We start from the raw sequence: 24,505 nt of genomic DNA on the forward strand, positions 1-24,505 counted from the left end.
TGCAGGTATGTCTGATCACAACAGCACGGCCTGTGGGCTGCAGGGTTCCTACGGAGCCCATCCCGCAGTTGGTAACAGCTGGGACCAGGTTTCCGTACGCCAAGGTAACAGCTTCTGCAAGTGACAGCTCACATTCGTCTCCGTGCTGCGGAGCAGCCCCCGTCTTTATGCTCAGCACTAGTTCTGAAAGTGAGAGAAGAGAGACGGAAGGGAGGAGGAGGAGGCGGCCTTGCAAGGAAAGACAGAAAAGAGACAAACAGGAGAGTGGGTGAACGCAGAAATGGAGAGGAAAGAGAGAGGAATAGATGGCAGCAGGATAACCTTGTCTTGTGGATTTGTGCTTGGTCCTTTTAACTTTCCCAGCACTTCAAAATGCAGATAAAGAGGAGGCAACTTTTGTTGTGTGAAAGCTATGGAAAGGTTAAGGATGCAATAACTCCAACAGAGCAGGGAAGGGAAGGGTATGCTATCAAAAATGCTTCCTTGATGCTCTTCAAGATTGTCTTGGCCCAGGCCTGCAGCTAATTACTACTCCCCTACATTTCAGTAATTGGTTACCCCAGCTGCTCCCACACGGTCAGGTAACAAAGGTGCCGAACAAGGTCCTGTCGGGTAAACAGAACAGGAGAGCTGGTGAAAGCAGCACAACAGAGGAGCAGCGTGCACAGCAATAACGTGCTGGTGGGATCAGCAAAGTGCGTAATTAATCGGGCAGTGGGGAAATACGATTCCTGCTCCGTGATCTGTCTGTTTGGCTGACACTTGTATGATGCTGACACTGGAAGGAAGAGCTGCAAAAAGCCATGTACGAAGAACCCTGGTCCCTAAGGACAGTCACCGAGCTCAGCGCGTCATTTCCCATACACTGCAGCTTTCTTCTGGGAGAGAGCACCTTAAAAATGCTGTCAGAATTCAGGGGATTGGCGAGAGCAGCAGCAGGAGGACAAGCTGCCCTCTCACCACTGCTTGTAGCTAAATTCAAGGGGTAGAGATTTTGAATACGATTGCAGGGGCGCTTCCAAGCTGTCACAGTTCCCAAGGAATATATGGGAATAAGTGTGAAGAATAAGGCTCCCAGCCCTTGGGATAACCGCAGCTCAACACACGCTTGTCACAAAGAGCTGTTCCAATCTCCTGACAGATCCCTCCCACCCGCACTGCTAACAGAAGGTTAAATGCCACGCCAGGCAGAGGAGTTACACAAAGATGCAAGTGTACCTACACAAATCTGTTAGCATGACTGGACCACGAGCCTGTGCGCTCGAAGGCAGCCAGTGTCCTGACAACACCGAGCCTGCCAGGTGGGCAGCAGAAGGGATATTCCCCTCTACAAGGGCTTCGCCACGCGTCCTCTATGTCTGCTCTTTATTTCCTGCTGTAGGCTGGGGGTTTGCACATAAATTTCGCCCAGCACTGGTGAGGATGTGCCCACTGATCATCAGACCAAAGGATTTTAGATGCTCTTGGACAGAACACTGAAACTGCTTAAGGAAAACACAACTGGCACACGGACAGAGCTACCACAGGAGGATCCCACGCTGCCTGGAGCACCAGAACTCATCAGCCATCCTCACTGCAGAGTTAATGGTTCTTACTGCAAGCAACCTGACTCAAAAGCTCAGGGCTTTTCTACAGCACCTCCTGCTGACAGCTTCATCTATCGCCAAAGCTCACAAACCAAACTCCCTTCGGGAGCTCTCGTAACTCAACACACCCTTTCGGCCAGGTTTGAACAAAGAATACCACACGCCTTTTTCCCCTAAAATGGGTCAGCATTAGCAAGCAGCCTGGCTTAGCATTTCAGACAGCGATTTTACAGCTCTCCAAGGCAATAACGGCAAACATCCAGAGGCACCCACAGCAAGAGTATATTGCTCCCCCACAGGAAGTTCAGGGAGTGTATTTCAAACCGGTGACATGAAGAAGGCATCCATATAAACATGCCCTACAGTCAGGACAAGTGAAAAAAGGAACCAGAACAAAAAATGGAGAGGACAACTGTTTTCTTGGAGAGTGCATGGAGCAAAGGATGTTTGGAAAGAGGAAAGACACCACAAACAACTGTGTGAAAGCCCATACAGATGCATAATTATCTTAATCCCATCCCATTCAGTGATTCCTAAATGAAGAAGGTTTTCTTGGGTGTCTGGATGAACGAGGCCACATTTCTGAGGAGAATTTCTGGTGCTGGTCATAAAGCTGGGGAAGGAATTTTTATTGGAGGGGAGGGAAGATCACAAAGTCCTAGGATAATTCATGCTGGAAGGAACCTCAACACCTCATCCAGTCAGACCTCCTAAAGTGTTCCCATTTTAGCTCTGTTTCTTACATAGCAATTTTATGACTCCTTAGGTAATAACAGCAAGCAGATCTGACAGGACAGAACAAACCAAAAAAAGGAGGAATTTGATCCTTGGCCATGCATTTTTTAACAGTATTCCCGTTCATCTGAAGGAAAGAAGAAGGTGAAGGACCCCTTCATCCCTCTAACCCTGACACATGACAGGCAGGCATGCTCTTTACCTCGGAGGACGGTGAGCTTGGCATGGACGGTGACCTCCCCATGGGGGTTCTGAGCAACACACTCATAAATGTTCTCATCCCGGGGAGTCCGGAGGGGCTGGATCCTCAAAACAGCACCTGCACTTTCATCAAATTCAATTGTCTGGAGGATAAAGAGAGACACAAACATAGTAAGCCTCCTTGGGTTGCAAGTAGAAGGCTCATTCCTGCTTCTAAAGGAGGCACCAAGGTATGTACAAGCACGCACTCTCACAAATACACTTCAGCAGCACCCCACAACTCCCCCAGATAACCAATATGGTCAACCTGCCTCTCCACTGACCTCGAGAGGAAAGAGAACTGTCATGTGCCAAGCCCTGTCTCTACCACTGGCCCACCAAAACTGCTGTGTGCACCTCAAACACTCCTGAAGAATGAGCCATGGTGATGGTGTGTGTGTGTGTGAGTTCACAGCAGAACCGTGATGAAAGAGGGGTACACAGACCAAGTGTAAACAAAATCAAAATAAAAATGAACCCCCACCTTGTTCCCTTATCTGGATGGGCGGCTGAGACCACAAAGCTCTTCTCAGCACACAGCTGCCTGGCAGGGCTGAGTCCCACAGCAATTCCACAGGATGACCTCCTAGTCCTTGCTCCTCCATGCTCATTTCTATCTAAACAATGCTGGGTCCGGCTGCCAGCAACTGTAATGTTTACTTCAGGCTGTCCCAGGGTTATAATAATGAGCCATGGATGGGTATGAAAGGTGCATTTACAGAGCTGAAGAAGGACCAGCATAGCTGGGGTTTCTTAGGGAAGGAAGAAGTTTTATATTGTATCCCAGGAGGGGAAAAAACCCAATAAACAAAGGAAAAGAACTCCAATAAGCTCAGCGAGCCAATTTCTCTCTTGTTCTGGAACAAACCCAGCAGCTGACATGGCCAAGAGCTTGCATTTCACTCCTCCTGCTGTCAAAACTCCTCCCCTTCGAACCTCCCTCTATTATCGGGTCTGAGAGTGGCCAGAGAAGAGCAACAGCTGCTTTGTGTCATTCCCTCTCTCTTTATGCACACACAGACACAGATTTCAAGGATGCCTCTTACCTCAAACCTCTGAGAGTTCACTTTCTTGCCTTTCTTGTTCCAGGTGACCCGTGGCTTTGGGTCTCCGGTTGCTTGGCACACGAAGGAAGCCACCCCTCCTGACACACCGATTTGGTCCACAGGTTTTTTAATGAACACAGGGGGACCTTTAAGAAAGCAAGAAGTATGATTATTGGCACAAGGAAAGAGAAACTATGATAATTAAACACTTAATTTTGTGTTTAATGTTAAATTTGTAATTAACAGCAGCATTGGCGCTGCTATTCGCTCATGATCCCAGATGAAAAACTCTTGATCTTTTAGGAACAGTCAGTCTTTCCCTCTATTTTACATGTGGAGAAGCTATGGCACAAAACAATTAAGGGCCTGATCCTATAAAGAGATTTTAAAGCCATGATGTTGCAAAGCCTCTCTCTTACTTCTGAAAAGTGGACTTTTAAAAGGTTTTGCACAGGAGAAATTGCTTTTGCAAAATCCATATCACGACCATCACCAAAAGCTGGTAGAGCTGAAAACAACATCTAGAAACGCTGAACTGCACTCCCCAGATCCTGTGTTTTGTGAAGAAAACACAAAGGAATGGGAAAGATTTCTGGGAATATGGCCAAAGTAGGGATAAAAGGTAGGAGAAGGACCATGAAACAAATGAAGCACGTGAGATCTTGAGTCTGAAACAGGCTGATGCCAGTGGCGTTAGTATATGGAACCTCCTCGGCTTGCAGTACAAGCTGTTCTGATCTGCAAATCTTTCCCCTGGCCCCCACCAGTCCATTCACAGCATCCTTCGGAACAGGCAAGGCGACAGGATACAGCCCAGCAAACCGAAGCTGTGATCACTTCAAAACAATCCAAGTTGTCAAGACCAAGAGCATGGCAAGCCAAGCCTGCCGTCTGCTCCTGCAGCTCCCCTGTCCCCTCTTCGCCTCGTTCTCATCATGAGACATCTGAGAAAACCAAGAAAATCACACTTGTGGAGGAAGAAGCCAAAAGCTCCTCAAACTCCTCTCATAACCAGATGCTCGAAGGTGCAGCGATGCCTGAACAAACACGCTCAGAGCCTGGGGCTGCATTTTAGCCAGCCTGGGCCCAAGGGAACAACACTTGAGCTTGCAGTTCCCTCACCTCTCCATCCATGTCTGACTGCCTTCAAGAGCATCTCTGCAAGGATGGGAGAAGATGCTGGATGGGCTTTCTGCCCAAGAAAAGTGCCAAGAGCCTTCCGATGAGAGGTAAGCGAGGCCAGGAGCGTTAGTGCAGAACCCATAGTGCCTCTGCCCTCCGGGAATCCTCATCCCATGCTCTAACCTGTTTTCCCTGCACAGTTTCCTCTCATCTAGTTAGTTTAAAATTTATTGAAATATTTAAATCACAAGGCCACAGCTGTGTTCAAATAAAATCACTCAGATCATAAAGTTGCCGTCTGTTATTCTTGAGAAAAGTAGACCATGTGACTCTGCAATGTGTAGATTTGTACGTACATACTCAGCCTATAAAATAAGATGCAAACAGCCTACCAAAGAGCTCAAGACGAGGGCAAATGGCAGCTAGAGAGAAGTCTCCAGGGTCTTTTAGGGGTCGAAAGACAAAAGGAAGCATTCTCCCTTCCCTGCCTGGCGTGGCCAGCAGTATATAAATAAAAGGCACTGAGCAAGCTCATGTGATGCAATCAAGCATTTGTTTCCATGCTGGAGGTAAATACAATTTGCTGGAGCTGTTTACGTCCCACCGAATGCTGTGTGTACAAAGCATCAGATTTAAAAATATCCAGATCTATATTTAGAGGTCAGAGTCTTCTTTGCAATGTTACAGCTAAAGGTTATCAAGCGAGTCCCACCGGAGGTACTGGCACTGGGGAATCTCTTCCATCTGAGAAAGACAGACCCAGAACTTTGCTTCGGGCTAAAATATCCATGCTCACTGTGCCCACAACCTGACTTCCTTCCTCTCTTCTCCTCAGTTCAATACCTGCCGAGTTCGCAGAATTCTGAAAGTACAGCCAAAACCATTCAGGGCTTTTAAGAACACTTTATTGATGCAAGTTCATTTCCTAAAATGAAAGCCCCTAATAATCCTTAATGTCACATATACATTTAAATGGGCGCAAGCAGCATGACGAGAGCAGAGCTGAAGAGAAAAATAAGGTTCTATTTCTGTCCTGCAGAAAGGGACGGCGCTTCAAAAAACAGAGAGAACTTGGGAGTCATTGCTCAGCATCTCGTTTTGGGGACCTGTGTTGACTCAGTGTGGTAACGGGGAGCCGAGCTCCCCGTGACACCTCCGTCCCAGGCTCCCCGTGGCACCCAACTGCCTACCAGAAACTTTCCTAGTGAGAGACGGAAGAAAAGAAATCAAACAAAAATCCCTAGCAAACAATCTATTTCATTTTGCTCCTTGGAAAATTGGTGAAAATCAAAGCTAAACGGTTAAAAACTGCCTGAGCCCCCAAGCTGCAGGCTGTGATTCTCCCCACCTCTGCTCCCCCAGTCACTGCAGCGCTCGTCGCTCCAGCCCACGCCAAGCACACCACAGCCCTCACCGCTCCGGGAAGGAGAACGCGAGAGCTATCGCAGGCAAGGTGGTGATGATACAAAGCTGAAACAAATTCCAACGTGCTGCGTAGGACCGCCACAGCTCTGCCGTGCCAGGCACAGCTTGCAGTGAAAATGCAGTGAGGATTCACTCTTCAGCTCCGCAAACCGCTTTGAAAGGCTCCAAAAGCAGCAGCAAGGTGCCATGTGGAAATGGAAAACTACCAGCCCACTCAGAAGGGCTTCTGTGTTCCCCTCATCTGCCAAGACTGCAGGACCTACGTCTTAGAAAAATAAATACAAACCAGAGAGAGGCATTTTCCAGATGACATACTGATAACCCGGGTGATTTTATATCACCTCACCAATCTTCCCTCCTGGAGAGCTGAGAACAAGTCAGTCTTGGAAAGACCGAGTTACAGTTCCACTCAGATCCAGTGGTCACAAGCGCTTTTTCTCTTTCTCTGCTTGCAGGGTAGCAGAACCTGTTTTTCTGCAGTATGAATACAGGAATGGAAAAACCTGGAGTTTAAAAGAATTTTCCTGCTACAAGAGGTTTCCTGCTGGGTCTGGGTCTCGGGAGATGAGGTTGAAAAGACCGGCTGGCTGCTGTGTACCTGTGATTCTTCTCTACAGCTTAATGGAAAGCCATCAAGTCAAACCGAACCTTGCACTCCTGCCCACTGCCCACGCACTTTCCAAAAGCAGCAGCGGGGGCAAGCGACACGCTGGAGAGCTGCCACTGACTGTAAGGAAGACTCATCTTCACCATCCACCCCGCACTCTGTAATTGCATCCGCAAAGCTGATCAGCACACACGCTGTCTGCTCTCTGACCTCCCCTCTGCCACCCCTTCAGATGGCTCTGCTCCTGCCCTGCACCCCTGACTGCTGCTCAGGGTAGCAGATGGCACCACCCTCCCGGTCACCTCCAGCCGGCTCCAGCTCCCAAAGAACAGGCCTGGAGGAACACGGGTGGTGCCGGCATCTGTTCAGGAGGGACATGACACACGTTTGCTGCTGGGATTTTGTGAATTCTAACCCAGGCTTGGAGAAGAAGCTGCGAGGTGACAAGGGCAGGGTGTCCTACTCATCCCAGAGGCACACGCGCTGGAGGAGCACGGTGTGAGAGCAGCCCACGTACCGGGGCTGTGCACCAAGGCAGCGTTTCTGTTGTTGCCTTACCTCTCCTCCTTTCCTTCTTCCATACGACACCAAAGCAGAAACAGTTCTTAAAACGCAGTCACGTAAAAACCCACCAAAATCTCCCTGCTAACAGGGAGACAAAACAGTCTGAGGAGCTTTACAGCAAGGAAGCCTGGAAGATGTAAGAGCGGGGAAAAAGAGGAGACATCTCACTTTCTAAACCCAAACGCCCCCCAAGGAACCACTGCCATGGTGGATAGTGGGTGATGGACGAGGAGCGAGGGAGACAGGCCAACCATCATATGCCTGTCTGAAACATCAAAAGCCAAAGGGATGGAGACCCCAGAGGTGGTTTGAGGGATGAGAAGCAGGCAGAAGCACAAATGGGTTTAACATATCTGAGCTGACAGCAGAAGGGGAGCAGGGTGCAGGGGAGGCAGGAAGAAAAGACACGGTTATGAACTTGCCCCATAGACCCTTCTTCACTCCCGTTAGTTTGGTGCCCAGATGGAGATGGCTGCCCCTCCTGTCAGCACTGCAAGTGGGGTTTTAGAGGGACGAGGAGGCTGGGGATGCATTCAGCCTCATAAACACTCGACAGGGTAGGAGCAGCTTTCCCTACACTTCCCCGCCCACAATCCAGCCACAAAATGGGAGAGACAGGCTGGAAAGCTGAGGGGAAAATTTGTACCAGCTCAGCTCAGGCAGTCAAATGAAGCCCCAGCGGTGCAAAGGGCTGTGTCACAGAATCACAGAATCCCCAGGTTGGAAAGGACCCACTGGATCATCGAGTCCAACCATTCCTAACACTCCCTTAAACCATGTCCCTCAGCACTTCATCCACCCGTTCCTTAAACACCTCCAGGGAAGGTGACTCGACCCCCTCCCTGGGCAGCTGTTCCAGTGCCCAATGACTCTCTCTGTGAAGAATTTTTTTCTGATATCCAACCTGACCCTCCCCTGGTGGAGCTTGAGGCCATTCCCCCTTGTCCTGTCCCCTGTGCCTTGGGAGAAGAGCCCAGCTCCCTCCTCTCCACAACCTCCTTTCAGGGAGTTGTAGAGAGTAATAAGGTCTCCCCTCAGCCTCCTCTTCTCCAGGCTAAACACCCCCAGCTCAAACCAGGACGGTGGCCAGCCCGCTTCCCAGCTCTCCAGGCAGCTCCAGAGAAGGCCACCAGGGCCAGCCTGAACAGAAGAAAGGAGAGAGGCTGCTCTGGTGGGCAAATACCGACTTTGCTGGGCCTTTCTGAGACAAAACTGATTCTCAAAGCATTTTGTGCCAGCCTGCCAGGTCAATACCATGACATCCTCCCATCCGCCCTCAGTCAAAATACCTCAGTGCTGGCTCAGGAAAACAGGACAGTTTGGGAAATGTATGGCCAACAAGAGCCAAGCGGAGACAGCCCTGCGCCTCCAGCCCAGGCTGCTGGAGCCCACGTGCACGGCCAGAACCTGCCCTGAGGGGAAACCTTCAATCCCAATGGGCACGGTACCAGCCTGGGGCACAGAGCTCTCCACCACAGGGGAAAACTCCACATACTCACCAAAATGGCTGAGAGACCCAACTGTGACCGAAACCGCTCCTCCCTCTTGTGCTGCACGGCAGATCTGAGGCAGAAAGCTGTGCCCACAGGGCGAGGGATGACATGTCCACCATGTCCCCTTCTACCCACTGCCTCCAGGGGAGGGCTGGAGGTACCACCTCCGTAGTAACAGCCCTTCTCTCTGAAGGACCACCTCACGGACTATAAGAAAGCCGGGGAGGGACTTATTACAATGGTTTGTGGTGACAGGACAAGGGGCAATGGGGATAAACTGGAGAGGGGCAGAGTTAGACTGGACATAAGGAGGAATTTCTTCCCTATGAGAGTGGGGAGGCCCTGGATCAGGTTGCCCAGGGAAGCTGTGCCTGCCCCATCCCTGGAGGGGTTCCAGGCCAGGTTGGATGGGCCTTGGGCAGCCTGATCCAGTGGGAGGTGTCCCTGCCCATGGCAGGGAGTGGAACTGGATGGGCTTTAAAGATCCCTTCCAACCTAAACCATTCTATGATTCTGTAGCCCCTCAGACATAAAGAGGAGGCCCACGGGCGACCCCTGACCACGTCGCTGCCCTGGTAGGGCACACTGTCCCTGTGACCCACAGCTCTCCCCGAGGGGCTGCTCCACGCCTCTGCTTCCCACCGACCTGAAGTGTTCCCCTCCATCTCCAGGAGACCCGGTGCTGATTTTAGACAGAAAATTCACCCCTGTGTTCACACCCCCTCTGCCACCCCCAGGAAAGTGCCTGACAATGGGCACGAATAAAGACAAGCCACTTGTTCTGTCAGCTGGCCCCAGCACAGGGAGCAGCGTGAGCCCAGATGAAAGGGCCTCTCGCCCACAGCAGCCGCAATCCACGGAGACAAAAGAATGCCAGCTACAAAATGCGTATTTTAAAAGGTTTTGCTTCCATTTTTGGTGCCGCTGGCTCCCGCTGTCAGCCGCTGGTGGAGGCCCACACGCTGGTCCTGCTGACCCAGCACACGCAGCGCCAGCTTTCAGCTCCTCCTTTGCTGGTGGATAAACACTAAACACTCATCATCCTCACCCCGGGAACGGAGGGGGCTCTCCTTGTACCTGAGCCCACCAGACAAACTACAGCAAAAGTAAGAGCACAGCAGGCAGGCCATTTTTGTCCTGACTGGATGGCTCGTCGCAGCCGTCCTCAAGGAGTAGGGCAGCCGTCCCTTCAGCCACCCCTTCTGGTTGACCTTCAACAAATGGCCCCGTGGTGCTGAGCCCGACATTTCCCCGTAGAGCAGTGCACCACGAGAGCCTGCCCATGCTACAAGAGAGATTCAGGGCACGTTAGCCAAAGGCAACCTTTATGCTAGCTCAAAAATACTGAGTAGATCGAAATTCACTCTTTTTTTTTGTGCATATATACATATACACACACACAGAGATCTGCACCTCCAGCTTTCAAGAACAAAGGTAAAAGATGAGTCCATTAAGCCATTTACAGTCAATGTTATTTTGCTTTTAGTGTTAGCACACCCCACTTTGCTCTTCCAGGCTCCAGACGATTCCCATAACTGGGATTCAGATCTCTAGCTCTGACGCATTTGGCTGACCTTGGGCACTCACCCTTCCCTGCACCTCAGCCTGCCATGCGCAGCACGGAGGTGACAATCCTCATTTCTCACACCTGCCTGCCTGGGTCTACAGGCAATCTGGAGTGAAGGATGGTCTCAGAACACGTCTGTTCAGCACTCAGCACCCTAAGTGGCATTGCACATAACAACAGCCTCTCAATACTGTAATAGAAACAAAACAACGATGAAAAAATCACTAGAGACAAACCTCGGAGACCTTCTTCCATGTGTACTTCTTGGTGGGAGAAGAAGATAAAAACCAAAAGCCAGACAAAAGCTTTGCAATCTCCCTATAACCAGGTCGTGTCAGCTTGAACAGGGACATCTCTCTTCACTGTTTCTCACCCCTCGCTAACTTTGAGAGCAGCCAAGAAAGAATCTGACGGTGTTCTCACTGGCATGCAGAAGGCTACCTTCCCCAGCCCCCCCTTCTCTTCCTTCTCTCCCTTCCCTCTGGATTTTGGGTTTAAAACTTTCTGCTGATCTCGTGAAATTCCATCTCCATTTTCCACAACTGCTGACAGGCTCAGAATTGGAGAAGGAGCACAAGGTGCTCCCCAACCACAAGCACTGGGCGGTCGTGCTTTCATCTCCCCTCCTAAAAACCTCTTCAGGAATGTGAGATCCCAGTCCAGCCATGAGCTGAGTGTTTGTTTGGTGGGTTGGGAAACATGTTTTGCCCACATGTGCTGCTGCAGTTTGCTTGCATGCAACAGATGCATTCCCTGCGCTTGAAGGATGGAGCACTGAGCCGCTGGGGACAGCACGGGAGGCACGGCCAGAGGAGCACAGCAACAGCCCTGTCTCACCATGACCGGGGAGCTGAAGAAGGGAGAGAGGATGGGAAAAATGGGATAATCAGAGGGGATAAGGAGAGAAGAGCTCAACAGGCAAAATGCAAGAGAATTGGAGCAAGATGGAGAGGAGGGAGGTGTTCAGAGCCAGAGCAAGGAAGTGAAGATTAGATAGAGGAGACAAACCACAGAGCAGATGAAAACAGGAGAGAGCAGCCAAATTTGAGACAGATGGAGAGTGGGGAGCAAGAATGCGATGTTTGGAATGGGTAGATGTTTCAAAGCAGCGACATTAGGGAGCGGGGGAGCTTGCAAGAGGGGTAAAGGCAAGAAAGATGGCTCCACAATTTACATTTTCCTTCATGAGAAGAGCGAGAGTTGCAAACTGGGAGCAGAGCTGATGCAGGCTGTGAGGAGGGGCTTTGTGGAGGCACTCAAGGCTGAAAACGCTGCCTGGAGAGGTCCTGCAGACTCTGGTCCCCTTGAAATCCAGGGTTTAACTGACAGATTTTGCACTTTTTTTTTTCCCGTGGACTGTTTCTCAGTGCCTCACAAATAAAATTAAAATGAGGGTTTTCTGACAGAACAAATAAACAGGGAGTGAATTATATTCCATTTCCCCATCAATAACTTCTCCCAAACCTAGTCGTCTTATCATCATAAAAAGTCCATTAAGCAGTAATTGGGGAGGCAGCAGAACGCAGGGCTAGTCCGTGAAACAGAAGCAGGCTCGCTCCCCAACTGGCCTTTTCTGGGAAGGCAGACAGGATAATTATAGGCTTCAGACAGAGACTTCCTCTTACTGTCAGCAGCTCTTGGCTCCCTCTAGGGAGATGGGACTGGCAAGGTTGGGGAAAGGAGGGTAAAAAAAGATCGAGGATGTTTTTTTTAGAAGTGAAATACTTCCACCTTGCTATTTCCCTGCTGCTGATCCACCAGAGACCTTACCTGACTCAGAAGAGCTGGGCTACACACAGGTGGAATGCCTTTTTTTTCCCTGGTTGTAAGCAGGGAAATGTCATTTGACAGATTACCCCCTTTCCCTTCTTGCAAGGCCCCAGAGAAGTAAGGACAGCAGTTCAGGATGCCATTCAGCACAGGATTTAACACAAGTAGGAAATGGGTGAGAAAGATCAAGAAGTCATTGCACACACTTTTGCCGCACTGGCTGTCCAACAACCCCAATACCCGCTCCTTCCTGACGCCTGCCAGTGCTCTAGCTCCCACCTTTCCCCTCAGCCAGGACGAGGCATCCAACCCTTCGTAGCTAGCACCATGTCAAGCTGCTCTTGCCATGAGGCTCTCATTTTGAGGATCTGGCACACCCACACAGCCATCAGACCATTTGCACTGCACTCGGATACCCTTTGGAAGCAAAGGTACAAGCCTGCAGCAGTGGGCAGAAGCTGAGACTGAGGCTACCAGAGATCCGCTCCATAGTTCTGACACCCAACAAGAGAAAAAAACCACATTATCCTGCCTGCTGGAGGGGAAGCATAATCCTTCCTTCTGGTCTATTTAAACTGCTAGTTTTCAGGGAAGAGACCGTGCCTTATCGCAGGGGAACAGCAGCTAGTCTGAAGTCCCTCAGTTTTGGCAGGACTTCTCCAGGCTGCCATCATACTTCCTTATGTACGGAAAGGATCCACCTCTCTCCATAGCAGAAAATGTATTTGTCACTGCCACAGCTCAGTCCTAGTCCTAGTGACCCTGATACAGCCAAGGAAAACATTCTTCCAGCTGTGATTTATGGGATGGCATGCTGGACCATGAAGCCTCTTCTTTCCTCTTTCCTCCCTAACACAGGAAATCTGGTATCTGATACCTCATACCATGCTAGGACTCCCCATCCTGTAAGAGTTGTGGCATGGTGGAAGCCTGGAGCACCACGTGGGATTCAGTTTAACGAACAAAAACCAGGGGGATGAACATCAGAGGTGGAGGGATTGGTATTTTGGCAGTAAAGGATAGAAAGCGTGGTAGGCAGTCAGTGCCCCGCATCAGAGCGGACTCTGCACAGAACGCAAGAAAGGATGGGAAGAGGCAGCACTTAGAAGCACGTGGAATATGCACCCGAAGGAATGTAACCTGGAAGATGCAAGACTGAGTTTGCTTTTCAATGCGGTCTGTGGCCTCACTCCAGAAACATTCTCTCCCTGTGCCTCAGTTTTCCCACCTCCCTTCTCTTCCCAGTTCAGATGAAGAGCACTTCAGACCGCTGCTCTCTCTGCATCCAGCACAGGCGGTTCCACTCTCCCTCCCTGGGACAATCAAACCAAGGGGCAAAGGAGCGAGTAGGTGGGAATGTGGATGGTTCTATTCACCTCCTGGTGCCACACCACAACGCCATGAAGAAAGTTGCTCCCTGTAAGCAGCCAGAGCTGAAGCAGCCGCAGAGGGGCCAGTGAGCACAGGAGCACACACAGCCCCGGCGGCGTGGCCAGCCAGGACCCTGGGGGCACACAAATGCTTTCAACTAACTTTAGCAACATCTGATTCTATATTTGTCCACATGTCCTATAACAAGGCATGATATCCCAGGCCAGAGCCAGAGCAGGAAACCCAAGAAGCTGTCCTGGGAATGAGGACAATGAGGGCTCCTTGTCTGTCAGCAGCATGGCAGCAATTCTATGCTGTGTGAGACCAGAAGCTTAAGGCAAGGAGCAATCCCTCTCCTGGACTTGTTGCTACTACTCAGACAGCTTCTACTCCAGCCGTGCCATCAATCCTGGCATCCTGCAGGAGCTCGACTCTCCCCTGCCTAGAAAAGACACAGCCAGAAAGGACTTGGCTCTTCACTCAACTTCCACTGCTCCGCTTGAGCCACTGAAGAATCAGAGTCTCTGGGGAATACCAGAACATGAAAAACCACCTCCTATAGGACAAGCCTGAAAGAAAAAAAGCTTAACAAGCATGGATCCAGACTCCCGGAGAGCCATGCCAGCTTAATATAGCCTAGCAGAGGCTCTGAGCCACTGGAATTTGACAGCAGAGTCAGGAGCAATGGGGAAAACAAACTGCTACAAGCTTCTGCATCTCATGGTCCTTCAGAGGAAGCACAGTGCTGGAAGCCCCAAGGATGTGATGAGGGAGATCAGCTCTGATCCGTGGTTTAGTGATACAACGATGACTTTTGCCAAATGCAAACACACGGCTGGGTCCCCGCCTGCCTCGCCAGGTCCGGAGGGGCTGCAGCACCACAGCAGACAAGCGATCCCAGTCGAGATCTACCAGCTAATGCCTGCATGAAGGGATCATTTGAGGCTGAAAGGCACACCAGATAAATAAAACACTGCCTGAAAAACCTCCGCTTTTTCACTCCTGTAAATAAAAGCTGTATTATTTCCACTTACTGGCTGAAGCTGCTTTCTTCCAGGCAAAAAAGAAGTCTGGTTTACAGGAATAGCGCAAGGTACAGCTGCTAGAGCAAAGGACTGGAGGTATTTGAAAAGCTCGTTACATCAGTCCTATCCAATCTCAGCCTACATTTTCTGTGACATAAAAGTAGATTCTGCGTATACAAGCTTGAAACACTTTACCCTGGGTCTTAACAGTATATTGTGCTCTGGTAGTGCTTACCAGGACTGGGATGTCAAAGAATGGGATGAAGATGGGAGATCTTGAAAACAAGACACCAAAACCTAACAAAGCCATGAGTATTGGATGAACACAACCTTCAACAGTCATGAACTTCAGCTTCTGCCACACAAGTCATTGCAATTTCCATCTCCAAACCACAACACTCATCGTTCAGGTTTGTAGTGGGCATATCAAGACAAAAGAAGGAAAAAAGGGAGAATCCAAAAACAGTGCTGAGGACTGAGAACAAAGGGAATCCAACAAATTCAGCTCTGGAATAACTAGAGATTCAGGGAAGCAGAGAAACAGTGCAGCACATGAGCAAGAGAGAAACGGGAACATGGAAAAGGAGCAGCAAGGACCCCTGAAATTCTTCTGCCAAAGACAGTGACTGAGGAAGGTGAGCTCTATGTCTTTCATTGGACAGGTTTCTGCTGTGTTTGACATCCACCAAGAGACGAAGGGAGGGCTCTGACCAGAAGCTCGGGGCATCAGGGCGGGAGCTGCCTGTCCCTTGCAGGTGAAGGCAGTCCCTCAGGTGGCAGCCACGGGAATTAATCATAATTAGCAGATCTGGAGAGCATCATAGCATTCATAAAGAATAAAAACCACACACAGAAAGCCCTCAGAACCAAATAGATCCTTCCCATGCAAACAGACAAAGAGAAATGAGAGCTGAAGGACCTTCCTGGCTCACTGGGGGATCACAGGACAGCCCATAATAATACCTTTAATAGCTGAACTGGAAAACCTACACCGGCTTTAGAGATTCGCTCCAACAAATCAAAGTCCAGGCTAAAGATTTGTAAGTGTTGGCACCCGTAACAGCACACTCAGGCTAATTTATGAATAAATCCACGGATTCTAAAGGAGGTGAGGGAGGAAGATGACAGAGCCAAATTGATTTGACTTTATTAATTAAAAAAACCACCAAGTTTCATCACCCCACCACTCTTTAGAGGTTGTGCGAGAGTGGGGGGAGCTATGCTTATTAATTATGCAGAAAATGCAAAACTATCATCCTCTGAATGAGTTTAAAATAAGGAGAAACCCTTTCAGAATGGGGAGAAATTACTCCCCAAGGCAGCTGAAATTTCTCTTGCAACTTCAAAGGACAATAAATTATTCAAATCACTTGCGCCACTCTGCACACTCTCTCCCTCTCTCTCCTTCTCTCCCCCTTCTCAATTTTATGCTCCTGAGTCAATTAGAGGTTTGGAGGACTCAAAGAAACTTTGTAGAATGCTAAACCAGTTGCAGCTCCTTCTATTTATGTTTTCTCCTTTGCTTTTCCTCTTGGCCTCAAAACGAACCAGAGATGATTCTGTGCATCACCGATGAAACCAGCGCCACTGGTTTTAACCAAGCTCACACGAAGCAGCTGTGTTTCACGTCTGCAACAAGATGGGACATGCTAAAAATTCTCTACGCAATGATAGTGTGAAAAAAGGTCAACCTAACCTCCTTTATGTCAACTGGTCAAACCCTTCATTGCAGCATCCCCTTTCAAAAATCTTTTAGATTTCTAAAATATATTTATAACGCTCTCTCTTGGCAGCCTTCAGGTCAAGGTCAGCTGTGATCTCTTCCACAGTTACACCGTTTTCTGCTGCATTTCTGGCTGGAGGAGGTGACTCCTCTGCCAAACCCCAACACGACAGTTCAGCATTTGCAGTATAAGAATCATAGAATCATAGAATAACAGTTTGGGTTGGAAGTGACCTTAAAGATCATCCAGTTCCAACCCCTCTGCCATGGGCAGGGACACCTCCCATTCGATCAGGCTGTTCTACTAGATCAGAACCCCAAACCAAGACTCGGACTAATCACACCGGGCAACAACGTGGCAAGAGGAGTCCTCGCTCCAAACAGTAAATCTGGACAAGCAGAAGGAGGGAAGGAGGAGTGAGCAGGTGCACTCCCAGAGCAAGGATGCTCCCGACTCAGTATCTGATACCCAACCCGCAGCCCGCATGACAGAGAGCTCCACCACATGCAGCAGATGGTACCAAACGTGACTGTTTTCATGAACTCTAAAAAATCTCAAAAAATTAAAGGTAGCTGCAGTGCAGGGAACATCACAGCTTTCTAAGGTGGGACCTGGGACCAATTATGTTGCAAGAGAACATCCTTGACTGGAGGGGAAGAGTGGCGCAGAGTAAATAAAACTGTTCTTCCGAGATGGTGTCTCACAGGCCACTTTGAGCCCAGATTCCACCCCATGCACACTGAAGAATGACATTCCTCTGGTCAGGTGTCCTTGAAGAAAGAACTCTGCTGTGCCTTCTAAGAATAATATCAGAATCACAGAATCGTTTAGTGTGGAAAAGACCATTAAGACCATCAAGTCCAACCATAAACCTCACACTGCCAACTCTACCACTGAATGGTGTCCCTAAGTGCCACATCCATACAGCTTTTCAATCCCTCCAGGGGTGGTGACTCAATATTGTGCTTGCCAGGCCACAAAAACAGTGGGAATACCCTTGCAGATTCCCCTTAGTGACCCAGGAGAGTCGTATCTAGTTGGTCTTGAAAAGACAACCCCACAGATCTTGTCAGACGGATGAAAAGCTGATGGGACCCAGGGTCCTGGTGAAGTACCAGAAAGATCCTGCCCTTCCTGGCAACATCTGCAAGAACTGTCTGGGTGAAAATCACACTCAAAGGGGAAAGTCACACAGAAGTAAATATTGGCTTCCTGATGAACCTTGTCACAGAGTGAAAGCCCCAGGTTTGGCATCTAGGTATGGTGAAGACACATTTTTTCTATCACAAATCCTCTGCAGATGACATTTTCACGCAAGCTGCTTGTTTACACAACAAACAGATGCTCTTTTCCCCTAACTTAGCCATCTAATGAAGCTGAGCAGAAGAAACCTCTGGGTGGGAAAAGATCCTTTACCAGGAGCCACCCACGACTGTCCCCCAAACACTCGCGGCTGCCACTGTCCCCAGGTGCCCCTCAGCGGAGATTAATCTCATCAGCACGAGCAGTGTGGGGCACAGCTGAGACCTCCCCTGCCCCCAGGGAAGCTCTTTCCAAAGATGATTTATTTCCTCTCCTGGCCCTATCAAAGACACAAACTTTTCAATTTGAGTTATCTGAAAAAAAAGGAAAGAAGAAGAAGACACACATGCACACACACAAAAGAGATCCATCACTCGATCCAAGCAGGCAAGGTTTAATTTAATCAGGCACTTAAACAAGGTGACACAGAAGCTTAAGCCGGTGTCCTTGAGTGGGACAACAACTACTCCAGAACCCTCGGCAATGGCAGGCTGGATTGCAGCTGGCAGACGGAGAAGGGGGCAAAGGAATGGGCAATCCAGAAACAAGGACAGCGAGGCACCCCCTTGCCTACGAAGGCAGCTGGTGCACAGGGAATGCAAGCAGCAAGTGGATCTGGGTTAGGGAAATGGGGATCTGCCTCTGGGAGGATGCGATCCAGATGCTGCTTCCTGACCCATCGTTAAGACTCTGCTCCCTGGAGGGACAATGTGCCACACTGAGTAGAAACTGTACCACCTACCAAGCGGCTACACAACATCCTCTATGTCCCCACCTTAATTCCTGTTACCTTTCCACCATGCATCCACCAAGGGCAAAAAACATCTCCACAGCATCCCACGGCTCCTCATCCCCCAGAGGAATACTGTCATGGACCCAAATTATTTGTGGGGCAATTCAGCCTCACCACACTTTGATGCCTTTCTTCTCTTGGGACAATGTTCTTGCATTGTCATGAATCAGCCTCACGGGCTTAGAAATGGAGCAGCTTTCTCCCGCAGCAGAGAGAGATTCACTTCCCGCTGATGTCACCTTAACGTGTCTATCAAGTTCTAAGATGGAGCCTCCTTGATTTTCTCTGCCATTTTATCTGACAACTGCTGCCTTGGCCAAGAACAGGACCTCTGGAGCCAAGAGCTCTGCTGCAGGGGCTGATGCTCTGCAAGTAAGAGCACGGGAAGGCCCACCAGGGTAGGGGCAGATGCTCCCGTGAATCACTGTGATCTGGATCTCAGCGAGATGAGCTGTGCAGCCAGCCACCAGCTCCTACATCTCGTGGCATCCACATGCCTCTTCTCATTGCAGCACAGCTCTGTCAGCCTGAACGTGGCCCTACATGAGCTCCTCTCCCAACCCACTGCACATGTTTTCCAGCCTCTCCGCAAGCCCCGTACGCGCGATGCAACCCTTGCTGCCATCTGCTGCCAGCTTCCACGGATGAGATGCAGCTCACGGAGAGCGAGAGCCCCCTGCACACATGCGCCCGGCATGAATTACTGTGTTCTGCAAATTAACGACGGAGCAAGGGCAATTAAAAGGGAAGAAAGTCGGGGTAATGCATCATAAAAGGCGCTTTATTCTTTTATTTTGTCAATTGCAATTTAGATTTAATTATTTATGGTAATACTTCAGAGTGTGCTAGTAAGCGTTCTATAAGGTGATTTATAAAAGGAAGGAAACCTAAGTAATAAGTAACATTTGCTGCTGCATCTGCTAATAAATCTTTGCTGGGGCGGAGAGCGACACACCAGCCTTCATGTATGCAAAGTACCAATTAGCAAAGCACTATTGTAAAATGCAAAGGTTTAATCAATGGGAAAAATCCACTTGAAAACAGCCAGCATGCTGGTTTTAGTTCTAAAAATTACCACATTTCTGTACAGTAAGTGCCTTTTTATTGGCAGCCGAGGAGCACTCAACGTGGGCTCCCTCTTCCTCAGGCGCACAGGAGGGCAGGAGCCCCCAAGCGCTGCCCTGAGACCCCATCCAACGCAGCCGCACTCTGTGCATGTCGGCAGGATGACATCGTGCCCAGGTGCAGCCTGCAAGATGGGGCTGAGTTTGTGCATGCACAAAAATGAGATGTTTTAAGGCGCTCGCTGCAGAGGTTTTATGACTCAGATTGGGTGCATGACCAGGAAAGAGCAAGGGTTGGTTCTGCACCCACGTATGAGAGCAACTGGGAAGCTATTCCACTCTCCAGCCCTGTGTGCAGACCTCACCTGCTGTCGGTGTTGCCTGGGTTCCCTGGGCTCCGAGGGGCAGCCTCCCCAGCTCACTGCGGTGAGGACAGCTAACGTTACCCATATAACCAGCTGAATCCTTAACAAAATGGTAACCTGTTCCATTTAACGAGACGCCGCTGAAAATAACCCTGGAGTGAGCGATTTCCACCGCCCCGACCACACAGAAGAAACAAAGAAAGTGTCCGTGCGCAACCGAAGAAAAAGAGAAGGAACAGGTCTGCTTTACACCTTTTGATTACCATCCTCTTCGGCGGCACAAGGGAGAACAGCAGGCAGAAAGCAGTGTGGCGCGTTGGTTTTTTAATTTGAAGAGCAGTTTCCTTTAAACAGAATGTTCCTGCCATAGAAAGATTTAAATCACTGCCTGAGCTCAATTAGCCTAGGAAACAAGGGAAGGATTTTAATGGTCCTTTGATTGCAGAGGCCGCAGCTCCTCCAGCGCTGTGCTGGGAGAGGAGGCAGGTTCAAGCTCTCGAGCCCGCACCTCGCTGCGAGGAGAGCGGTTTTTCTGCGAAGCTGGGGAAAGGCAGCGGCCCAGCGCTGTCCCACCAGCGACGTGGGCTTCCCAGCGCGGCAGGGGCACCAGCGCGGCACTGCCTGCATCACTCACCCCAGCGGCTGCGGGGTCTTGGCAGCCCCTCTGGTGAATTAGGGCAGGAAATCGGGTCAGCGTCGTGGCAAGCGGCAGCCAAATGGAAACCGGCCAAGGGATTACGCGCGAGGCAGTGTGACAGAGCCCGGGGCCATCTGATGGGAGAGGACATTGTCAGAACAGAGTGACGGCTCCTCACACACTCTCCGCAGTTGTGACAGATAAAGCTGTTGGGTGTTTGCGTGGCTCGGTGGGGAGCACCGTGGACCAGCTCGGGTGCTATGGACTGGCCTGGCAGGATTCAGCAGCCCCTCCGAAGCCAGGAGCTACCAACCCATCACCAGCAGCCACAGAGCAGTGCACAACCAGCACGTAAGGGGAAGCATCCCCAAGGGCAAGCAGGTCAGGGAGATCCTGGAATGCTCTGCAGGTCAGAAGAGACAATGCCTGGTCCAACTTCATCTGCACACTAAGCAGGTAAGAGAAAACCTGCCTTGGACACTGCAACTTGCAACATTCCCATGTGCACGTCTGTGAGCAGCAAGAGGGGGAAAAGCATGAAACCCCACAGTTCAGGATCCAAGGACACTGCAGAACTACAGGAGAGAGAAACTTGGCTGCTTGCAGCAAGGTGTCTGCTGAGCAGTGATAGATTTGAGCAGAGCTTGGGCCACACAACTGGTGCCTGCTGGGTCTGACCAGCACTGGCCCTTCCTGAGGGCACATCTCCACCAGGAGTGCTTCGGAGCACGTGGGATCCCCCAGCCCTGCTGGAATTGCTGAACGAACTTCATCGCACAGAAAACAGACAAGATGCTTGTTTCTTCCCAGGAAAAGCAAAACCGCAGAGAAAACACAGTCACACAACCACGACTTTGAGAAGCCCTGAGTCTGCAGTGCCCGCTCCCAGCAGCGTGCACAGGGCTCCGTGTATACTTTGAAGAAGAAAGGACACCACTTTTCACAGGCACTCAGACATCACAAGAGATGAATTGGGGCTTTGCTCATTCAGAAAGGCGCTCGCACATGCACAAATTCTCCATGTGTGCCTGCAAAGCTGCAGCGACTGCTTTTAAAACAAGAGGACAAAGTAATTCAGCCAGAAGTGCTCCTGCAAACCAGCGGTGGGGACGGGACCCTGCAGCCACAACACAGGATTCTCCACTGGAAGCATCCCCTCCTCTCCTGACTATTGCACAGAGAACCAGGAATGGACATTTCTGCTTGCAGCCTCCTGCCTCTGCAGGAGCCAACGCCAGCTGTAACCAGCAGCCCCCGTGCTCACAAAGAACCTGCAAAAGCGCTGGCTGCAACATCCACTGGATAAATACCTGGGCAAAAGGCTTGTGCCATGTTCCTTGTGGTGAAACACCGCATTGCTCCTGGAAACAGAAGGCTCAAACTAAAGCTCAGGTGAGGTCTTTATGAACACAGCAGCATCGTCTATGGTACAGCCTGAATCACAGCTACACCCCAAAGAGTGGCCCTACAGCAAACCTTCCAGAGCCTAGCTCACTTCCCAGGCTTATTAAATGAAAAACAGAGATCATCTTTCCATATATGAATATTTCTACCTGCAAAGAGGGCCTAAGCATGAACCAAACTCAACTGTGGAGTGAGGTGAGGGCAAACGCACCCCCACTCACTGCAGAGAAGAAGGAAAGCACTGCTCAAAAAAAACCTGCAACAAAAGGGCGAGGATCCATTCAATCCCCAGTGACCGCGTCATCTTAATAAACCCTGATAACGAAGCGATTACAGTGAAAGCTGTCAAGGGCTACGCTGACCAGAGCAGCCCTCTCACCAGCTTCAAGCAGCTTTGCTGGGGAGGAAAAAAAGTCATAATTCAATCAGCTTGGAACAGCCTATTCCCCACTGATCCCGAGTGATCAGCCTTCATGTTGAAGGAACATTACATTCAAGTCGCCGAAGATTTTCACTCCTTTTTTTTTCTTCCCCTTTTCATTTTTTAAAGAAAGAACTGAAAGGCAGCAAAGATAAAAACTGTGTTAAGCTGGAACTGGTTCACTCAGAGGAAGGAGAAACATAATACTCTTTCTTCAGCCGCTGTTTTGAATCCAGCCCCATCGAGTAACACGACAACGGTCACCAGTGTCTGACAGAAGCCTGAAAGGCAGAGCAGGAGAGGACAAGATGGGCGAGCTGGGTGGGGACGGGGATGGGAGAAGGGCAGCAAGGCTCCGATAAGAGCTGTCAGGCAGGTCCCCCCAGCTCTTTAGCTCTTTGCAGTCTTAGGGCAACCTGAGATTCAAAGTAGGCTGTGAGGACCTGGCTGTCCTATGAGGTCCCTCTAAGGCGGGACTGGGACATCAAGAAGAAGACACTGGTGAAAAACTAAAGATACTGGAAAACATCATCACATACTGAGCATTTCCTTAACGCTAAAACAGTGGGGATCTGTTTGCTGGTTCTAAACACTAGAGCCTGCTCCTGCTGTCCTTCTCCAGGGGAGGTGAAGCACGGGTAGAAAAAGGGGCAGAGGGACAGCAGAGTCACTCACTTTCAGCCACGCAGCCTATCAGCAGCATGGAGAGGAGGTTCACGAGAGACACCAGCGAAGACATCCCAGGGCTGGGAAGGATCCTCATCTTCTGCAACAGCCTTCAGCCCCAGCCAGGAAGGCTCCGGGTCAGCAGGATTCACAGCGTCTCCCCAGCGTTGTCAGCACCTGCGGATGCACAAAAGCAAAGGGGAGAGCGCTTAGAGAGACGGAGGAGGGCAACCAATGTCACGCAGAGAGGCAGAAGCCGAACAGAGCCCAGAGAGGCAGCGGGGCCCCAGGAAAGCGGCAGCTGCACACGGTCCCCATCGGGAGGCTGGGCATCCTCTGCCTTGATGCCAGGAAGGACTTGGCCAGCCTGATCACCGAGCGAGCCGGTGGGGGCACGAGGTCACCTGCTCCAGCCTCACCACCACCACAGGTAACGGCAAATTCCCAATGCACACACTCACACAAAGCGAGGCACCAACCGTGCAGAGCCTGTGTTTAAAGTTTAACACCCATGGGCTCCTCTCCCCTCCCCACCATGGAGAAAGCAGCGCTGGCCGAGCAGCACACGAGCAATGAGGTGTGAAGGGATCTGACCCGACAGGGCCCAGGGACCCTCTTAAAGGGCGATTCTTCCACAAAAGCACAGGCGGGGGAAGAAAAACTGAAACCTCACACATGACAAACCCAGGAAAGAAGGAAAAAAATGCTCCCTAGAAGGGAAGATGAAGCAAGAGATGTCTCTCCAGTGTCCCTTTGTCTGCTGAGGACGCGGGCTGCCAGGGGGATTTCTCTCCTGCCCAGGAAGGCTTTGTGCAGCGCAGCACCACTCCCAAGACTGAACCTCAGCCCCGCGATCAGCATGGGTGTCCCAAAGCCCTTCTTGCAAGGCAAATGCATGCTGGTGAGTCTCCCAGGCTTCTTACCAGGGCTGAGATTACAGCAGCTATTTTGCATGTATGAGAGTCCCTACCCTGCTTGCTGCCTCAGTTTCCCCACCTGCAACACAGGGAGGAACCGAGTTACTGAGCTAACACGGAACTGGAAGAGGAAAAGCCAGAAGAAGAGGTACCACAGTTGATCAGACCAAAAGGCACAGCAAGCAAACATCTTCCAAACGATGCAAGAGAGATTTTCTCCGGACCACTTCTGCCCTGGATGTGGCAGAACGTGGCTGCAGGACAGCACCAGCGTATTAGCCCGGCTGCGACAGGAGAGCAAGCTCAGCGCCAGCCTGCTCCCCTCGCCCTGCTCGCACATTTCCATGGAGACAGCTCCTGGCTCCAAGCGGAGCTGCCTGCTTACAGCTTTATCCTGATCCCTCTGCAAAGCTGGAATGGCATTAAGGGAGCTGTATTCTTAGCGACTGCCCTGGTGCTGTGTGTCAATACTGGTAAACGCTACCTTTGGCGACAGAGGCAAGCTTTGCCCCAGAAATGAAATCTGCAGCCACAACCTCCTCGTAGGGTTGGCAGCTACGAGGTTCCTCCATCAGAGACCCGGAGCACCAGAATAATGGGCCAGGGCTGTGCAGGATGCTCTCAGATCTGTGCAGATTCCTTCCTGTTATCAGTTACCCCA

The 24,505-nt window shown here is 50.4% G+C and overlaps 1 protein-coding gene across 14 annotated transcripts in view; it reads right to left on the reverse strand.

The window, feature by feature from the left end:
• The window catches only part of PTPRS (protein tyrosine phosphatase receptor type S), a 158,717-nt gene that overhangs the window by 74,315 nt on the left and 59,897 nt on the right, over nucleotides 1-24,505 (reverse strand). For all 14 annotated transcript variants that reach the window (XM_054050060.1, XM_054050062.1, XM_054050058.1 and 11 more), the window contains 3 exons: nucleotides 22,937-23,104; nucleotides 3,608-3,753; nucleotides 2,524-2,665 (listed from right to left, as the gene is read on the reverse strand). In XM_054050060.1, the coding sequence (XP_053906035.1) occupies nucleotides 2,524-2,665; nucleotides 3,608-3,753; nucleotides 22,937-23,024 (376 nt within the window). In that variant the 5' untranslated portion in view covers nucleotides 23,025-23,104. The remainder of the gene's footprint in view (nucleotides 1-2,523; nucleotides 2,666-3,607; nucleotides 3,754-22,936; nucleotides 23,105-24,505) is intronic.

The sequence above is a fragment of the Cuculus canorus genome, chromosome 27 (genome assembly GCF_017976375.1).
Source record: "Cuculus canorus isolate bCucCan1 chromosome 27, bCucCan1.pri, whole genome shotgun sequence".
Lineage (NCBI taxonomy): Eukaryota > Metazoa > Chordata > Aves > Cuculiformes > Cuculidae > Cuculus > Cuculus canorus.